Consider the following 16534-nt stretch of genomic DNA (forward strand, 5'->3'; position numbering starts at 1 on the left):
TCTAGCGTCTCAATTTCATAAAATTCCTGAGGCATTGTTTTCCTGCAAATGATCGTTGCATTTGTTTTCTTTGAAGATTTAGGGATTTTGAATATAACATAGTCCTGTGGGTTTGAGCATTTGACGACACAGTCTTTGTAGATGCTTTTGCACACGTTATAAACTGCATCATTACTACTGCACGTTAGATCGACTGCAGACTATAATGTGTCATCCTACAACAGACAAGCTTCACGTCCTCACATCAAGAACGTCATCAAAAACAAATAACCACTGAAACAAATGAGCTCACGTGTTTCGAGATACTGCAAGGCCTATATAAATACTGAGAAGAGATGATGAGTAATTTAAAAGTAGCTGGACTCAAAACAAAGGACAAACTTGAAGCAGCATTGTAATCAAACACTAATGATTGGATAATTGAATCATTGTGGAAGTGATGCAGGCTCAACGGCCCCTTTGATTTGAATGCAACGGGATCCATTCATGTTTTCCAGGTGGCTGATGGGTGAAGGTATGATGCGAGCATGTACACACATCCTCTGTTTGACTTTGACGTTTGTTTGCATTAGATAGAGGAGGTCCACAGAGGAGGGGTCCGAGTGGGGCAAGCAAAGGGTGGGCTTAGGATCAGTGCCGGCTTGTGAGTGGTGGACAGGAGCACACCCCCCCCTGCCAGTCATCACCGGGGGGAAGGAAACAACCAACTTGAAAACAAGTTGATCTGTAAACTGACACACTTTTTCTAAAAAAAAAAAAAAAAAAAAAAAAAAAAAACTAGGACAAGGAAAACTGAGATAACACTGCGGTTATGAAAATCATTATTTTTTTCTCTCTCAGGCAGATGAACTTGGGTAACCCAGGTCCTCTATCCTTCATCCCCAGCCAGTATAACGACACCTGATAACTGTGAGATGACGCTCAGTTCTCACTCAATGTGCCAACTGAAAAGGCATCAAAAGTTTGATGAAATCCAGTACTATTATTTCAGAGAGTAACACAATCCCTCTTTTTTTCCCCCTCAACCCTACCTAGGTAAGTAAATCAAAGGTTTAGGCCACGAAATCAGAGTCGTGACAGATGCAAGGCCGTAAGGACGATGCGGGAGGAGTGCCGGCTGTATGGTACCACTGTAAACACTGGCTGCCATCACATGCCTCCATGAGGCAGCTGATCTTGGGCTATTTATTCCCCATGCACCTGATTAGATGATGGTTTCGTCACAGCCATGGTAACACATTTTGTGAAGTGTGCAGGGGTGCTGTTTACTAATCACTGAGCGAGCTTTATGGGGTATAGGAAAATTGAATGGCACGTCACCAGCCACTCTATAGAGGAAAGATAGCTTTCACATCACATGGTTATTTGATCTGCCGCCTATATGTAAACATCAAGTGCAGCTTTAAAGGTTAGGACTAGCTATACGACTACAGAAGTTAAGTTAATTTAATTATTATTTTATTATTTAAGGACAAGAAAAAAAATTAAACTAATGACTTTGAATTACGCCAATTTTGCTGTGTTCACAATAACTCACCGAATCAATGACAAAATCAAACACATTTGTGCCATTATTTTTTAATGTTTTGGAAACTTAAAAATAATAATCATCATTTAAGCGATCATATAATTTTACAGACAAAAAAAAATTAAATGTTCATTTTGAATTTTCATTTTACAGTAAGGCTTTGCACAAAGTTGAAAAGTGCACCGACAACAACAGAGAAAAACATTGCTCATCAACAGTGCTGATAATCTTTAAGAGTTGTGTTGACTGTTGCGACAAAGCAACAAGCATTTGAGGAACGCAAAAGCATTTTTTTTTTTGTATCACCTTAAAATGACACCGTTACCTCGGCGAGACTCATTGTTCTGTTCATGCACACAGAAAGCATCAAGGTAAGGTGTCTCTTTTTGGCTGAAGGAGACAATGTACATAGTGCAGGCATGAAATATACATGTAAACATTCCCTTTACAAAGCAGTTTTCTGTAGTGGCTGGAATCAGTTCTGGTTAGTGTGATTATAACATTATTTACTCTATCAAGCAAAATCTATGAAATGTGAGGAGATAAGTGGAGAAATGTTATCTAAAGAATGCATTTACAGGGCAGCATTAAGTTTTCTTCATAGCACTAGGCTAAGTTAACTCACCATGGACAATAGTGAAGGATGACCTTTAATACCATGTTGCAAAGAGAACTCAGGTGAAGTTGTTTAGAGCATATTTAGATGCTTCTTTATCAATTAAAGGTTTAGAACATGGTTTTCCTGACCCCACTTTGTCTACGATGAGTTCAAGGTTAGTAACAAAAATTGTTTTTTAATAGATAAGTTAACGGTGAGGATACATCTCCTGCGACGTCTTTTTGTTCTGCACAGACTTCGAGTGAACATAACAAGTTTGAGTATCATAAGATGGATTTATTGACATATAGCCTATTGATTTAAATATTTTATATTATTTAGATAATAACTGTCTACTATGGCAACCACTGGTGAATCTCATCAAAAAGAATAATGTTAATTGCAGGAATTGTACTTAGAAGAGTATTATTTGATATTGTGGTTTACTATAATGGCTTCACACATAAGAGTATATTCATATCAAGTCATTGAAATGCCCTACGTAGAAAGTGCAGTGGTTTTGAATGCTATACCACAGAAGAGCAGATGTGCATTTGATTCATAATGTATATGAACATGACAACTATCATATAACTTTAGTTACTAAAATATAAACGGGTCTCTAAAGCAGTTTCTCACGTTACTCAGACAAACCTGCATGTGATTAACGCTGTCATGCCATGTTGCCATAACCATGACAACACCACCATCACATGATCATTACATAAATGCTTCCACATCATGCTCCCACACTTGTTAATAGTTTATTATTATTATGCACAATATAATTTGAAACTGATGGATGAGGTTTCATTAAATAAATCTTTTGGTGTTATTAATTAGACTCTGTTATTAACTGGAATGTCAACTTCAAGTAAATGACCCGACAAAGATGCAACAATCAGGATATGTAGAGTACAGAAGGTGCTGACCCTACCTACGCATCTTATATCATCCTAGCGTGCAGCAAGGTTACATGCTGCCTTATAGCACCCTATATGTTGCCATAGTTACTCTGCAGTGCTTTAGAGACATATACATTCAGCAGGCTGTTTGGTATGTACCCTGTAGCATGTGAACGTCTACACACTGTTTATGAAGGACCGGCTGCTCATCAGATGCCCCCGCATCTCATTCCTCAACAACACGAATGCCAACTAATACACAGAAGAGTCCAATGTGCAGTTTTGGGGAGAAAATGACCTCACTCGCTCAGCGTTGTGCATGTAAATGAATCACAGTTCGAGGAAGTGACTGTGAAATGAAGCGATAGGAAAAATTCAACTGTTTTCTGTACATCCACATCATGTCTGAGTGAGATGATGTTTGGCTTTTAGCAGCACTCTCTGAGGAACAACTGGCAGTGTTTTTTCTTTGTTCTGTTTTTACATGTTTCCCTCTCATTCCTATTTAGCTTCTATGTGACAATTAAGCCATGTTGGTTTTGTAAAGAAAACCGGATTTCGAACTAACTAAAAGACGGGTTGATTTTGACATTAATGTAAATATAGGATCAATTTCATTTCATTTTTCATCTGTGCAGGAGACAAAAAATATAAAACAATTAATAGCTAATGGGCTGACTGTGATCTGTTTTTATATGTAGTTAAATCTCCTCATTTTCTACCTCTGTCTTTCAACTCCCCTCCTGTTGCATCTTCGTTACTCTTTTACCTATGGTGTTTGCAGCAGGGGATCTTCGGTCTCCAGCTGAGCCAGCTGCCTGCGGAGGCTGTTTACTTTGTTCTGTAGTTCCTTGTTGTATTCAATTATATGGACCATTTCCTCATAGGCTTCATCGAAACACTTGGAGGAGCGGTTCCAGCGAAGGAACACTCCTGTAACAGAAGAAGAGGAAGAGTCGAACTGTAAATCAAGGAGCACAAGGAAGTGGCTTCTGTTTACTATTCTGTTATTTACACTGCAGCCGCAGTTCACGCAGCTCCAACACACAACAGAAACAGTTGAAACAACTATGATCAGCAGCATACATATTAGCATAAACAAACCAGAGCACTGATTGTGTGCATTGCTCTCACATGGATTGAGTATTTTGGCAGAGGAAGGTGTGGAGATGATGGACTGGAAGGACAAGTGTGACCACAGAGATGTGCTGTATGTCTGGGATGTGCAACACAGTGTCGACGTGACTTGTTTGTTATAATAAGGGCCGGCGTATCAAATGACCTGAGCCTCCTCATAGTAAAAGTAGATAACAGTTATTCATGGCATGCAACTTGGCCTAAGTGTCTGTTACGTCACCGACTACTGACATCTCAATTATTTTTGTTATGTTTATTGATATTTATATAACAGTGAGAAGAGTCCATGACAGAAATCAAAAAAAGATACATTTAATTCAGAGAAGTTTATAACAATAACTGTCCAATCCTAATGCTGCTTGATTGCTGTAGATTTATTTAGCTTGCAAATTAGAAATGACACTTTCTGATTCCAGGTCAGTAGGTAACAAAATTCCTCTGAGCGCCTGGGTGGCACAAATAGCATGACATGGGAGAGGGGGAGGATGTGTGTCCCTATATGACACAGGCATTACTGGCAGGATTGCACAGTAAAGGGAGCTGTATAATAAACTCCCTCTCAAATTTTCCAGCAGTAGGGCATGAAACCTTTATAGTCACACTGCTTTGTACTGGTGCGAAACCTCATAAAACACAGCAACTTATGAGTCTAGATTTATTTTCTATATATTTTTGGTACAAGCCATCAGCCCTCATTAGTGTCAACTTTTAGAGATTCTGACTTCCATGGGTGGTCCTGTGTGCGTCATTCTCTATGAAAGCGCTGTGTAAGCAGGATGACTCTTGCATTTCACGTGCTTCAGTCAGCTCTCTTATGTTCCACTTCATATAGAGTGAGGGTGTAGCTCTAAGGCTTTAGGCAGGAAGGGGGGGGCCCCGCCCTCGCATAGAAATGACTGAACCTGGTGACCTTTTATCTGTCTGGACCCCTTTCCCCCCTTTTATTCTTTATGAATGAACGCCCCTCGCTTTGGGGTAGATTTGCGGTTCAGCATCTTTAAGCATAGATGGGACTCCGGAGTTAAAATCAACGAATCAACAAGAACCGAAGTGAACTCAATCCTTCTTATTTGAACAATTTCACTTTTTTTTTTTTTTTAAATCATCATTAAATTTGTGCTGGAAAACCCATAACACATTCCCAACGAAGCTCATTAATAAAATTCAAAGAACACATTTTTACTCAATATTTTATCTAATGCATTTAAAGAAGTAATTTCATACCTTAGAATTTCTGAAAGGTTTGTAAAATGCGTTTTAAGCAGCAGATACTTAGGGTAAGATCTAAATAATTCCCTATGATCCTTGATTTACAGTGACCATGAGTTACAAGAAAAAAAAAAAAGCCTAAGTCTTTAGAGTGGCACTGCCTCGAAAAGTCAGCAGCCTGATACACTCTCAGCCTCACACTGGTACATGGAGATAAAAGTTCTTTGCTGAAGGGCACCTCAACAGAGGCTGCTGAGAGAGAGAAGAGCAGCACTGATTGTACATCACCCACACAGTCTCTTGTGCATCATGGAGCCATTGCTGCTCCTTTTGTTTGCTACTACCTAGTAATGAACAGTTCATCCACAGTATTAAAGCCTACATATATAGGCCTTAAGTCTGCATATGTACTATGAGAGCATGTTGCGTCAAAGTGTGCCAGATTAGCATGCATATGACTGCGGGCTGATGACTTGTACTGTCACTGTCACGGTCCGGTGCCAAGGAGCTCCGGTGTCAGAGAGGAAACCTTCTGTACAGCCTATATTAAGACAAACACGTTGGACAAACACATCACTGACGTATCTCTGAATCAATCTGAGCAATGCTGAAAATGTAAAGACGCTAACAGCCAGAAGAGCGGAAGGTCATACGAGCTGAACGGCCAGATACAGACTTTGACCTCTTCATGTAACACCGTCAATGTGGTGGGAGATCAGAAGTGGACGTCCACCACTGAGAGAGGCTAGAAAATTCTCAGAGGTTTGTCTGAACAGTATTTTACATCAAGCTAACAAGTATTTTAATGAACAAATGAATTTGTTAATCTAACTGTCTGATCAGTCTGTTGGACATCAGAAAAACTGAACCGAAATTCTCTGTGCTAAATGTTCATCTGTACAGAGCATGGTGCTTTGTGCTAACAGTGTTGGGATGCTGTGCTGTTTATTGTACCTCAAATGATTTGCTGTTGCCCTGACAAATTTCCTTTGGAAATAAAATGCATCAATGTCTACATGGCTCTTTCAATTTTGCAAATACAAGGCCAAATGTAAATGTTGACTGATGTTTTTTTCCATTCAACAACATTTTTCTAGAAATCCACAGGGTCACCAAGTTTATCAATGGTGCAAATGGTGAAATGAATGATGCCCCCTTCTGGTGACAGAGTGGTATGTCCATGTGAGCTAAAAATTTAACCATAGTTATACAGTGTAGCATGTAGTATACATATTGGCAATTTTAAAGGTTAAAGGTATTAGCTGTTCTCAGACTGGGTTTCAGGGTTGAGTCTGTCTTTACATCACATGGTGGAAGTACGCATGTGGTTTTATTAGTTGATTGTGGGTATTTTCAGTTGTGGGTCTGTCCATCTATTTATTATATGTATGATAACAAAGTAGTTCACGTTTTAGGGCTTTGTCTCAGGTCATTGCAATGTGTTTTCAATCTTAAATTTGATTTTAGAATCTATTAGAAGTATGTGTCTTTGTATTGTCTTCTTTTATTTATAATGGACCCAAGTCTGTAATAAAGACTATCTATCTATCTATCTATCTATCTATCTATCTATCTATCTATCTATCTATCTATCTATCTATCTATCTATCTATCTATCTATCTATCTATCTATCTATAAATAGAAGTATGTAGTCTGACTGAACTGAAACTTCAGTGATGACCCTCACGTGTGAGTCACTTCAGATTCCAAATATGTACATGTGAGTGTAAATCTCACCTTCCCATAGCAGCAGACTCTGAGGGGCCACAGAGGGCCAGATGACAAGACTGTTGGCCTCATAGAGCGGGTTGACGAGACGCTCCAGTTCCTGGGGCCGATTCACCCACGACCAAAGGGACACAGTCTTCTCAGGGAGAGACAGCCTGGCTCTGTGAAAAGTGTAAGAGAGTGTTCTGTTAAACAGTAAGAATAACGGCTGCCTACGGTTCAGTGGGTTGTACCTGTACTAAAACAGATCTGGGGATTGATACATCGGCAAAAATGTTCTCTTTTCTATGTAACACAAAATCAATACCATATGGTTGATATACTGTTGGCTGACAGAGCTCAGTGAACTTCGGACTTACCTCTCGGCTGCACTGCTGCCCAGGAAAGTCCCAAATTGAGAGGCATAGGCGTGTTCGAAGAGCAGCACCAGGAAGCTCTCGCTGAATTCAAAGGAGCAGGGGAACTGACGGAGGATCTGCCACACACAGTCCAGGAAGAGCAGGAAGACGGGAGCTTCTTGGCGAGGCTTGCTATTGGAGTAAGCCGACTGGGCACAACGGTGCTGGAATGGGTGACCCGACTGGGTTGGTGGTCACAGAGGAGAAAGGGGTCATCAGAGGGAATGCAAAGAGCTTTAAAATGCTAAATGGACATATCGCTGTGCTAAAATCTATGAATATCAGCTTTAACAGAGTGAGAAATGCTTTTGTAATTTAATATTTATCAGTATTGTTCGTAAAATGACCAACCCGTAAATAACAAAATGTATCAAAATATACAGCATCTTATTTATTAGAGTGATTTTTGTTGTTCTCATTATTTAGTTTTATCACAGAGATAATTAGATACTTGGGCTGCACTTCAAAGCACACAGACACTCACCTGGAGCCACTCTCGCTCCACCAGGCCCTGGAAGCCTCTGATGGTCCTGCAGGCTGGATCAAGGATGATCTGAGCCAAGGAGGTCACTTGCAGGGTGGAGTCTATGCCTTCTGTACCATGAACAAGCACTGATGCTCCCTCCCTAAGAAAAATACACAGTACAGATTCTCAAAGTGTCACTCGCTTTTCTGTTTTCTGAATTTTCAAGGAAATAATCTGGCTCAGCATTTGGAAAAGCACAATGTTTGGAATATAAAGTGTGTCCAAACTAATTTCCATCGGTAGAATTTCATGATACATTTAACATAGAAGAATACTTTTCTTTTTTTCTCTTCGAAACTAAATATATATCCCCATCTCTAAAAAACTTTCAATAAAAAGAGATTTTAAAAAAAGAAATTAGAAATGAATTGACTAAATGTATGTACCATGTTATGGGTAGGCTGTACAGTGTGGGAATAAAGGTTGAATTTAATTCATACAACATTACTATTTATTGTACCGACAGAAATTTGCTTGGACACACTTTATTTGGTCTTGAAATAGCAAAACATCAAATCAAACTTGGGTCTCTGACCTGTCAATACACTGGGCAGCCAGACAGGCAGTGGTGAGGATCTCCTTCACGTGACTCTGCCAGCTGGAAGCCTCAAGCTTGCTTAACCAGCGGTCCATGCTGTGTGACTGGTCGTTACACGCCTCCACCAGTTTAATCAGGCTCTCCTGGAGGACGTTAGCCCTAGAAATGAACAGATATGTCACAATATTAAAAGAAATGTCATAAGCACAAAGTATAAATGTATGTGTAACTCATTCATGGAGGCACTGGTGACCCACCTCTCAATGGTCTTGTGGATCCTCCTCCACTGGGGATAGTTAGCCTCCGACTCAAATCCTCCACCTCGAGCTTTGGCCTGCTGGGCGACATTGATAGTGCGTGTGTCGATGATGTAGCCGCGTTTGCCCGGCCGCAGGGTGGCGTTTATCAGCTTCTCGTCTTCCTTACACCGTCGCCCGTTGGTTCCAGGTAAAGGCTGTCCCGCTCGCATCATCACCTGAGAGTGGAAATAATTTGGGGTAGAGACAGTACAAGCAGTCATCACACAATCCTCAAAGAATAATTTGCAACAGAAACAGCCAGACTCATATTATAAACTGACTTGTGCTTACCATGCCGTTCTTTTTGTGGTAATAGCTGAGCACTGGAAAACGGCCACTGTGACGGAAAGTAGCTACTTTTCTCAGTGTGTCGTCATCAATATCTTTGGGCACCGCCACTAGAGGGGGGTATGACGGACACACGGTGAAGTCCTTGTTTACCTCACTCAGTCTCCACTCATCAGTCTGATAAAAAAGGAGTGGTGGCAGGTTAAAGGACAGTTATAGGGCAAGTACCACTGAGGATTGAGAGAATGTAAGTGTGAAAGTGTTCGTCTGGAAGCGTGAACATACCATAGACTCCAGATCTTTAAAGGCATCCTGTGGAAGGAAAGAGCTCCAGCCGTCTTCTATGACGTCAAACATGGGCCGGTAGAAGAAAGGGTACATCAAGGAGGCTGAATCAAGTGTGGAGAGAGCCTAAAGAAACAAGAAAAGGTAAATGATGTGGTTGATCTGACCTGAAATTAAAGCAATAATGTCAAAAGTAAACATTTACCAGTTAATGACAGTATCAAGAAGTTTTTTTTTACCTCAATAGAGCTAGCAATGTTGAGACACTCCTCCATACCAGGGATGTCCAGCTGGATCACCCTCAGGTCTTTGCATTTGACAATGATGCTTCCTACAGACCCCACAAATCTGAAAGACAAGTTGAAGGATCAGTTTAAAAGGTAAGAACAGTACTGAGGATGCAAGCGTCATGAGGCAGACCCAGACCGTGGTGTGAAACCCTTTGAGACTGACTGTCTGTGAGGAGTTTGCATGCTCTCTCAATGTTGTGTTTTCTGTAGGTGCTCTGGGTTATTGCATGCAAAAACACATTGATATTAACCATTTGGGCCACTGTATTAAGGAGATTTTTTAAATCCATCATGTTGTGTCATGACAAACTTTATAATCAGGGGAATTCAGTAATAAATAGTTATGTGAAGAGGATAGTGAATTAGTTTCCTTCAATTACTTTGTACAGCAACATCCTAGCATGTAATGCTCCGTGCTGTTCACAGTTCAGCATCCACCTCAACTGCACTGAATAAATTCTCAGCCGGTTTCACTGCAGTGAAAACCCACAGTCAGACTGAAACTTCCTGTCACAAGAGTTTCACATCCTCTCTCAGCTGTAAAAATGGGTGAAAAAAACTGCAGCTGCGTAATAACGAGATCTGGTGCAGGTAGGTTACATCAAAGTTTGTGCAACCGCAGCAAAAAAAAAAACCAACAACTGTACTTTCACTGTTTCCTCCCTTTGCCTCTAGATTTTATCAAGAAATAATACAATAATAAAAACGTATTAATCAATGCTTCTTTTAATAAATGTCAGGGCCAGTTTTTAAGCACAACAAATGAAACTAAAGTTTAACAAAGTAGACATCACAAAGATTATGAACAAACATGTAATATCGCAGCAATAGCTGATAAGAAGCTTATCACCTCTTTTCTATGGAGTCTATGTTTGAATGGAGCAGCCACAGCTCCTCCGTGTTGTCCTGTCTGGACGAGAGGATGAGGTGATGGCCGGTCAGACACAGGGTCCCCTCCACGGTGGGCATGAAAGGCCGGTGCAGGACAACCCCGTCCACCCGGGGTGTCTTTATCAGCTCTGCAAACTCCATGACCTGACAACAGTCAGCAAAGGCACAGAGAAACACTCACACTTAGCTGATAAGCTGAAGTTACTAGCGCTGAGCAACCGACACCCTACTGTGCCCCTTTTAATATAGCATACATGTCAATTCATACGTGCATTTATATTTAAGTAGTGAAAGCTGTAGCCATCTGTCATCTAGCCTCAGTTAGCTCGACCCAGGAAATGAAGTGGCTAACGTTAATGCTAGGTAGCTAGCGAGCTAATCGTGGCAGAAAAAGGAGCATTAGTCGTTGAGAAAATGTCCCTCATGTTTTTCCAAGTTACGTCGAAATGTTAAAACCAAGCGCTCTGTAAATGTACAACACAAAAAAATGTGCGTTTTCCGTGGAGGTTAAAGCACAATTACCTGATTATCTTTCCGTTTATTTTGTTGCTGGGCGAGACTGGTACGGACACAAAAACACGCCGACTAGAAACAAGTGACGTGCCGCTCGGCTCAGGACGGATTTGCATAAGGGGAGCTCACTACATGTTTGTTCCTTCACTGAACGACGCGCAGAATAAATGAAATTTGTGAACTTTTCGGTCTGAGTGTCGTCGGATGATAAAATATAAGAGGAATTTACTTATAATTAAAAAAGGAAAAAAAAGTTTTTTGTGTGTTTTTTGTTTGTATTTTGCAAAATCAACAAGGAACAAAACGGAAAGATGGTACATGACCAGCAAAATAAATCCTCATACTCATAGGCTTCTGTGGTATCCTCAGAGTGGATGATTAGTGAGATCACAGAGGCATTTAGGCTATTTATTAAAATGAAAACATAGGCGACACATAGCCTATTTTTTTCTGCTGGATTTGTTAGTTTAGCCTATTAAACAAAAAAATCCTTCCATCCATCCATCACCTGCTGTATGACAAATTAAATTGCAGTTTAGAAAGGGACACTAGATGGTGACATGGAGCCACAGTATAATTCAATATCACCTTGCTTTAATGCCTGGATCAAGTGTTAGCGTTAAAAGAACTTGTGGGTGTTATTGTTACATGTCAGGGGTTGTTATAATCGGATTCTGCATGATTACAGCAGACTTAAGTCTGAGTTAATTAAACTGCACTTTCTGCTTCACAGACATTGAGTGAATAAGCAAGGGAACAGAGAAAACAATACACACTCACACATCGGGTACTAAGTGGAGATAACCGAGATTTAAAGATCATAACAGAGACAATTTCCCTGCAGCTGGGAGTTTATTCTTAAAAAGGGAAATGCAGCAGGAAAAAGCTGTTGCCTGAGGACTATGTCATAGGTGTGGGTATAGGGAGGAGGCCTAGCCTGCCAAGATCTAAAAGCACATAGCTAAAGGAACACACACAGACCTTGAATGGGAGACTCCCTAAAGAGGTGAACATGCTTGGAAAGAGAAGAAGAAGAAGGCGAGCAGATGGCTTGGCGGGGGCTATACTGTGCCTTTGTTTTAGAAACATCTTTGTCAGGACTCTGTGTGTGTGTGTGTGTGTGTGTGTGTGTGTGTGTGTGTGTGTGTGTGTGTGTGTGTGTGTGTGTTTGTTTGTGTGTGTGTGTGTGTGTGTGTGTGTGTGTGTGTGTGTGTGTGTGTGTGTGTGTGTGTGTGTGTGTGTGTGTGTGTGTCTGCGTGTGTGATGTATTGCAAATCAGCGGCGTACTTGCTTCAGTTGCAGCCTGTCTGGGCTTCACAAATAGATGGCTTGCTCTGGGCCCTTCCAGCCCACATCATACAGAGGGGCTGTGTAGATGCCAGAGCTCAATTGAATGTGAAACCCAGCTTTGCTTTACAAACTAAATAGATGCCCTTCTTCCTTCCTCTGAGGAAAATATGCTTTGCTATGGATTTTCTTTTCCCAAAGAAGACGAGGTGATGCGGGGAAAAAAAGCTTTCAAAGCAAATATTCACTTGACAGTCCTACTCAGGAAACAACAGATCCTAACTTCTATGTTTTATTTAACAGGGCGCTTAGACAAATGTGCTGCTGTTGGAGTTAAGACAATCTTAAGCTGTTATTAAAAGGTTCAGTGGAAAAAATGTTTACTTTTATGGCAGCAGCTGAATGTTCAATGAGATTACACTGGAATCACATTTAGCTCTCTATTATTATTCTTAAATTGTCAAACAAAAATGTACGTTTTCCTGAATAAACACAATAATGAACTAAAACTGAGTAACTACAGCCATTGACTGTCAAACTGTGATTAAGTTATCACTGAGTTTCCAAATCTGTCTCAAGTGAGCTGTGTTCTCATTCTTGCCGGCATCACATCATGGATCATTTTTTGACATATATTGATAAGTTTGGAACATTTTTAGGGACTGACAGTTTATACCCACACCTACACCATTACTCACTCCCAGCATTTTATTCAATTTCCAATAAAGACAATGTCTCATCATCCATGAGTCATTCTCTTCCTTTGACCTGCTGTTCCCAATGCACGTTGTTTGTTTGAATTCCTATTTATGTGATGCTGTTCTGTTATTTTGGGCATGTCCAGTGAATCAGCACACTCCGTCATGCAAAATAATGGTGATATAATGGGTGGGTGCAAAATTTGTTGAGCAACTCTTTGTGAAACTTTTTTGATTTCGCTCCATCTGTAGTCCTACTGCCTCTGCAAGATAAGAAAATATGATATATCTGATATGAGAAATGGTAGAGCAATACATTTCTCCATCATCATTTTTATTTGAATTTACCTGTAGTGGTTGTCGTAGTGCCAGTGTTCACTTTATTAAGGTTTTGCATGGTCAAATTTGTTCTGTCATGTCTCTCACAAGAGGTGTTTTTACTGACTCACATCTACTACAGCTGCAGCTGCAGTTACCACCTCACACACCAAAGGAAAAAAAAAAAAGCTGTGAAAAAATGCAAAAGCTCCCAATGGATTCATCACTAATTACATTCTTTGCATTATTTAGCATGTATAGCTCATGCTACATGCTGCTGTAAATTGTGTAAGCCATAGCAATATGCTCGCCTATTTGCTGTCATTAAAATTTCATATGTTTGGAGAGCTGGTTTCTTTTCATTTCCTTTTCCTCGTTATTCTTTCTTTCTTTTCGCTCTCCTCGTTAGAGTATTGGAACAGTGTACAGGCCTCAAACTGAGATAATTTAATTAAACATAAACCAAAGCAGACGCCAACTGTATCTGTTGCCTTAGGTTTTCGCACTCAAACAAAAGAACTGGGGTAGAATGAGTGACAGCTAGTTATCACTGTTGTTGTTCAGGATAGCTAACAGCGATAATATCTCACTAAATTAGCAACTTTTACTTGACAAGTGTCACCAGCATTAGCGAGGTCTTCCTCTCAAAACAACTGTCAAGTGTCTTTTAATATTGTCACCTACAAGTCACCATGAGGTCAGAATCATACAGCATTGTCAGTATGGTCTAAAAAAACAATTAGTTGTGCTGGTTTTTATAAATGAATGTAAACTGTATTAATATGCTGTAAACTGTGGAGAACCTGACACACTGACAAGCCTCAGCGGCAGAACTTGGGGGGGGGGGGGGGCCACTTGCATTGATTACACTTCAAAACATGAAAAAGCCTTGCCCTCAATACATCATTGATTTGCTCCACCTGAACATTTTGCTCACGGTAGGCTACGGTATGTAGGATTTACATTTGGAGAACAGCTTGTTCGAGGCTATAGCTATACTGCTCCTTCTCCCTGCAGATTCCTCCTTCATAGGTGGAAATCGCTCCACACCCACCCAGCTTTCATCCTGACCGCTTCCTCCAAGGGCTGCTGAGTTTTTCTTGTTAGTCCCTCTTTGTATTATTTTAGTCTGGTTTAATATTCATCCACTCTCTTTGTTTCTCACACACATATTAGGCCTCTGATTTGTTTCTCTTTTAGTTAAAAGAGAAAAGAGCCTGTTTGTTGCCCAGTAATGCTGCCTGTGACAAATTGGTTTAAAAACGCTTTATAATTCAAATTGATGTCATCTGATTTGATTGTTTTTACTGCTGCAGGCCTTGTCTGAATTAAACTGCCTAGCATCTCCTGTGAACATTAGAGCTGAGTGTGCATCTACTGTGCTGCTCTAAAGGCACTGTGGAGGCCTAACAGCCCTGAGGAAGAAGAGGAAATGAAGGCTACTCAGATGAAACAGGTTTTATGATGTGCCAGTCCCTTGCACATAACCATACTCTCTTGTGTGCATTCAATCACATTTAAAGAGTTTTTTCCCCCTCCCATGTTATCTGGCCCGAAGGAACGGCTGTGGCCTCATTCTTTTCATCCAGCATCACAGTGACTTTTCCTGCATTTCTAAAACAAAAACACTCTTCTCTCAGCCTGCTCACCATCCTTGACAGATAAAGGTGTAACAATTTTCTATGACAAGTCCTAGTCCCCAAAACACAAACTGCAACCTTTTTAATTTGCATACAGTCATGCTGGGACATAACACACTTTTTAGACAACAACACTGTAGCCTACACAGTGTTCTTGTGATAATTTTGATTATAGTGACACAAAGTGTTTTTACATATTGTAAACTGTGTTAGAATGAGTGGTAAAAATGTGTGGGTGTTTCATTATGAAACCAGAGGAGACCTGGTCAAATGAACCCAATTAGAGATAATTAAGTGAATTAATAATGTCAGGGAACAATTTCACTGATCTAATGGTAGGCTATTGCTTAGAGTGTACAGGCAAAATGAGTGTCATTGGTGAAAAACAATTCAAAGGTTCATATAACAATGAAATGATAGGAAGGTCTTAAAGGAAAATGCATTATTAAACTATGGTTCTTTGTTTTGTTAGCTTTGTTTAGCAGTGTGCATATTAGTGCATGTGACTCCCTCCTTGCAATAACTATTGGCCCTCCCACCCTGAATAGACCCTTTCAGAGAGTATAAACAAAGACAGGTGTTACCAAGAATACTAATTAAGGCTCCATTCCATTTAGTGTAGAAGAGCGTTTTCTAATGAGCCACACCTGTCTTTGTTTATACTCTCTGAAAGGGTCTATAAACACACAGGCACTGCCCACATGCAAGCTAATATACTTGTTAGGCATAGGCTTATCCAGCTGTCACTCAAAAAGGCCCAAACTTGTAGCATTTAAAGCTTAAAATTAAAACTGAAATTTGTGGATTTAAAAATTCATCCCCAGTACAGATCGGTACAGATGGTAGACCCATGAAAGAGTAAATGAGTTGTAGAGACCAAAACTTATAAGTGACTCGTTTTTGGAGTCTGCCTCAAGTGGTCATTTGAAGAAATGCAGTTTTTAGTAGGCTATATTTCCCTGTTGGCCTCAAGTCACCCCTTTGCCCATGCAGCTAGGTATTATAAGCATGCCAGAGTGCTCTGTTGCATGCATAGACTGTAAAAGGTTGCATGCGACTGCTCTTCAGAAACTAGTGGGTGACGTCATAGACTGGGCGACATCCGTCTTTTTTATTTCGTGGTTTTGCGGTGCGAAAAGTGAAGAAAGCAGCCTTCAGGTGAAAGAAACCATGCAACGTTTCCTTCTCTGGAGACCAGAGCTGAGGCAGACGAGACTGACCAGGGACCACCGGCGGATCGGTGGGCCGCCAAAACATCCGTTTTAGCTACAACTTTTTTTTTTTTTTTTTTTTTTTTTTAAACGTCAGTGTCATTTGTTTGGTCCCAGTTCCAATGGATACTACGATAAAGAGTCCTATCTGCGGCTAAAGAGCAACTTGACCCAAAAAGAACTCCCGGCCCTTCTCCATATGTAAGTAGGCTAACCTAACTTAACACGTCTGTTTTCATTAGTGAC

The 16534-nt window shown here is 40.4% G+C and overlaps 1 protein-coding gene across 1 annotated transcript; it reads right to left on the reverse strand.

Annotated features, from left to right (window-relative positions):
- Positions 1-1593: 1593 nt before the first annotated feature.
- mtmr9 (myotubularin related protein 9) lies at positions 1594-11198 on the reverse strand. The gene is made up of 11 exons (XM_084000493.1): positions 11144-11198; positions 10581-10765; positions 9680-9788; positions 9441-9566; positions 9159-9332; positions 8826-9043; positions 8566-8727; positions 7989-8130; positions 7466-7686; positions 7116-7267; positions 1594-3964 (listed from the first exon to the last, which is right to left on the reverse strand). Exons 2-11 carry the CDS (start codon positions 10760-10762, stop codon positions 3801-3803), a joined length of 1650 nt encoding a protein of 549 aa, XP_083856619.1. The 5' UTR covers positions 10763-10765; positions 11144-11198; the 3' UTR covers positions 1594-3800.
- Positions 11199-16534: the final 5336 nt, after the last annotated feature.

This window comes from Trachurus trachurus (genome assembly GCF_905171665.1).
Source record: "Trachurus trachurus genome assembly, chromosome: 24".
NCBI lineage: Eukaryota > Metazoa > Chordata > Actinopteri > Carangiformes > Carangidae > Trachurus > Trachurus trachurus.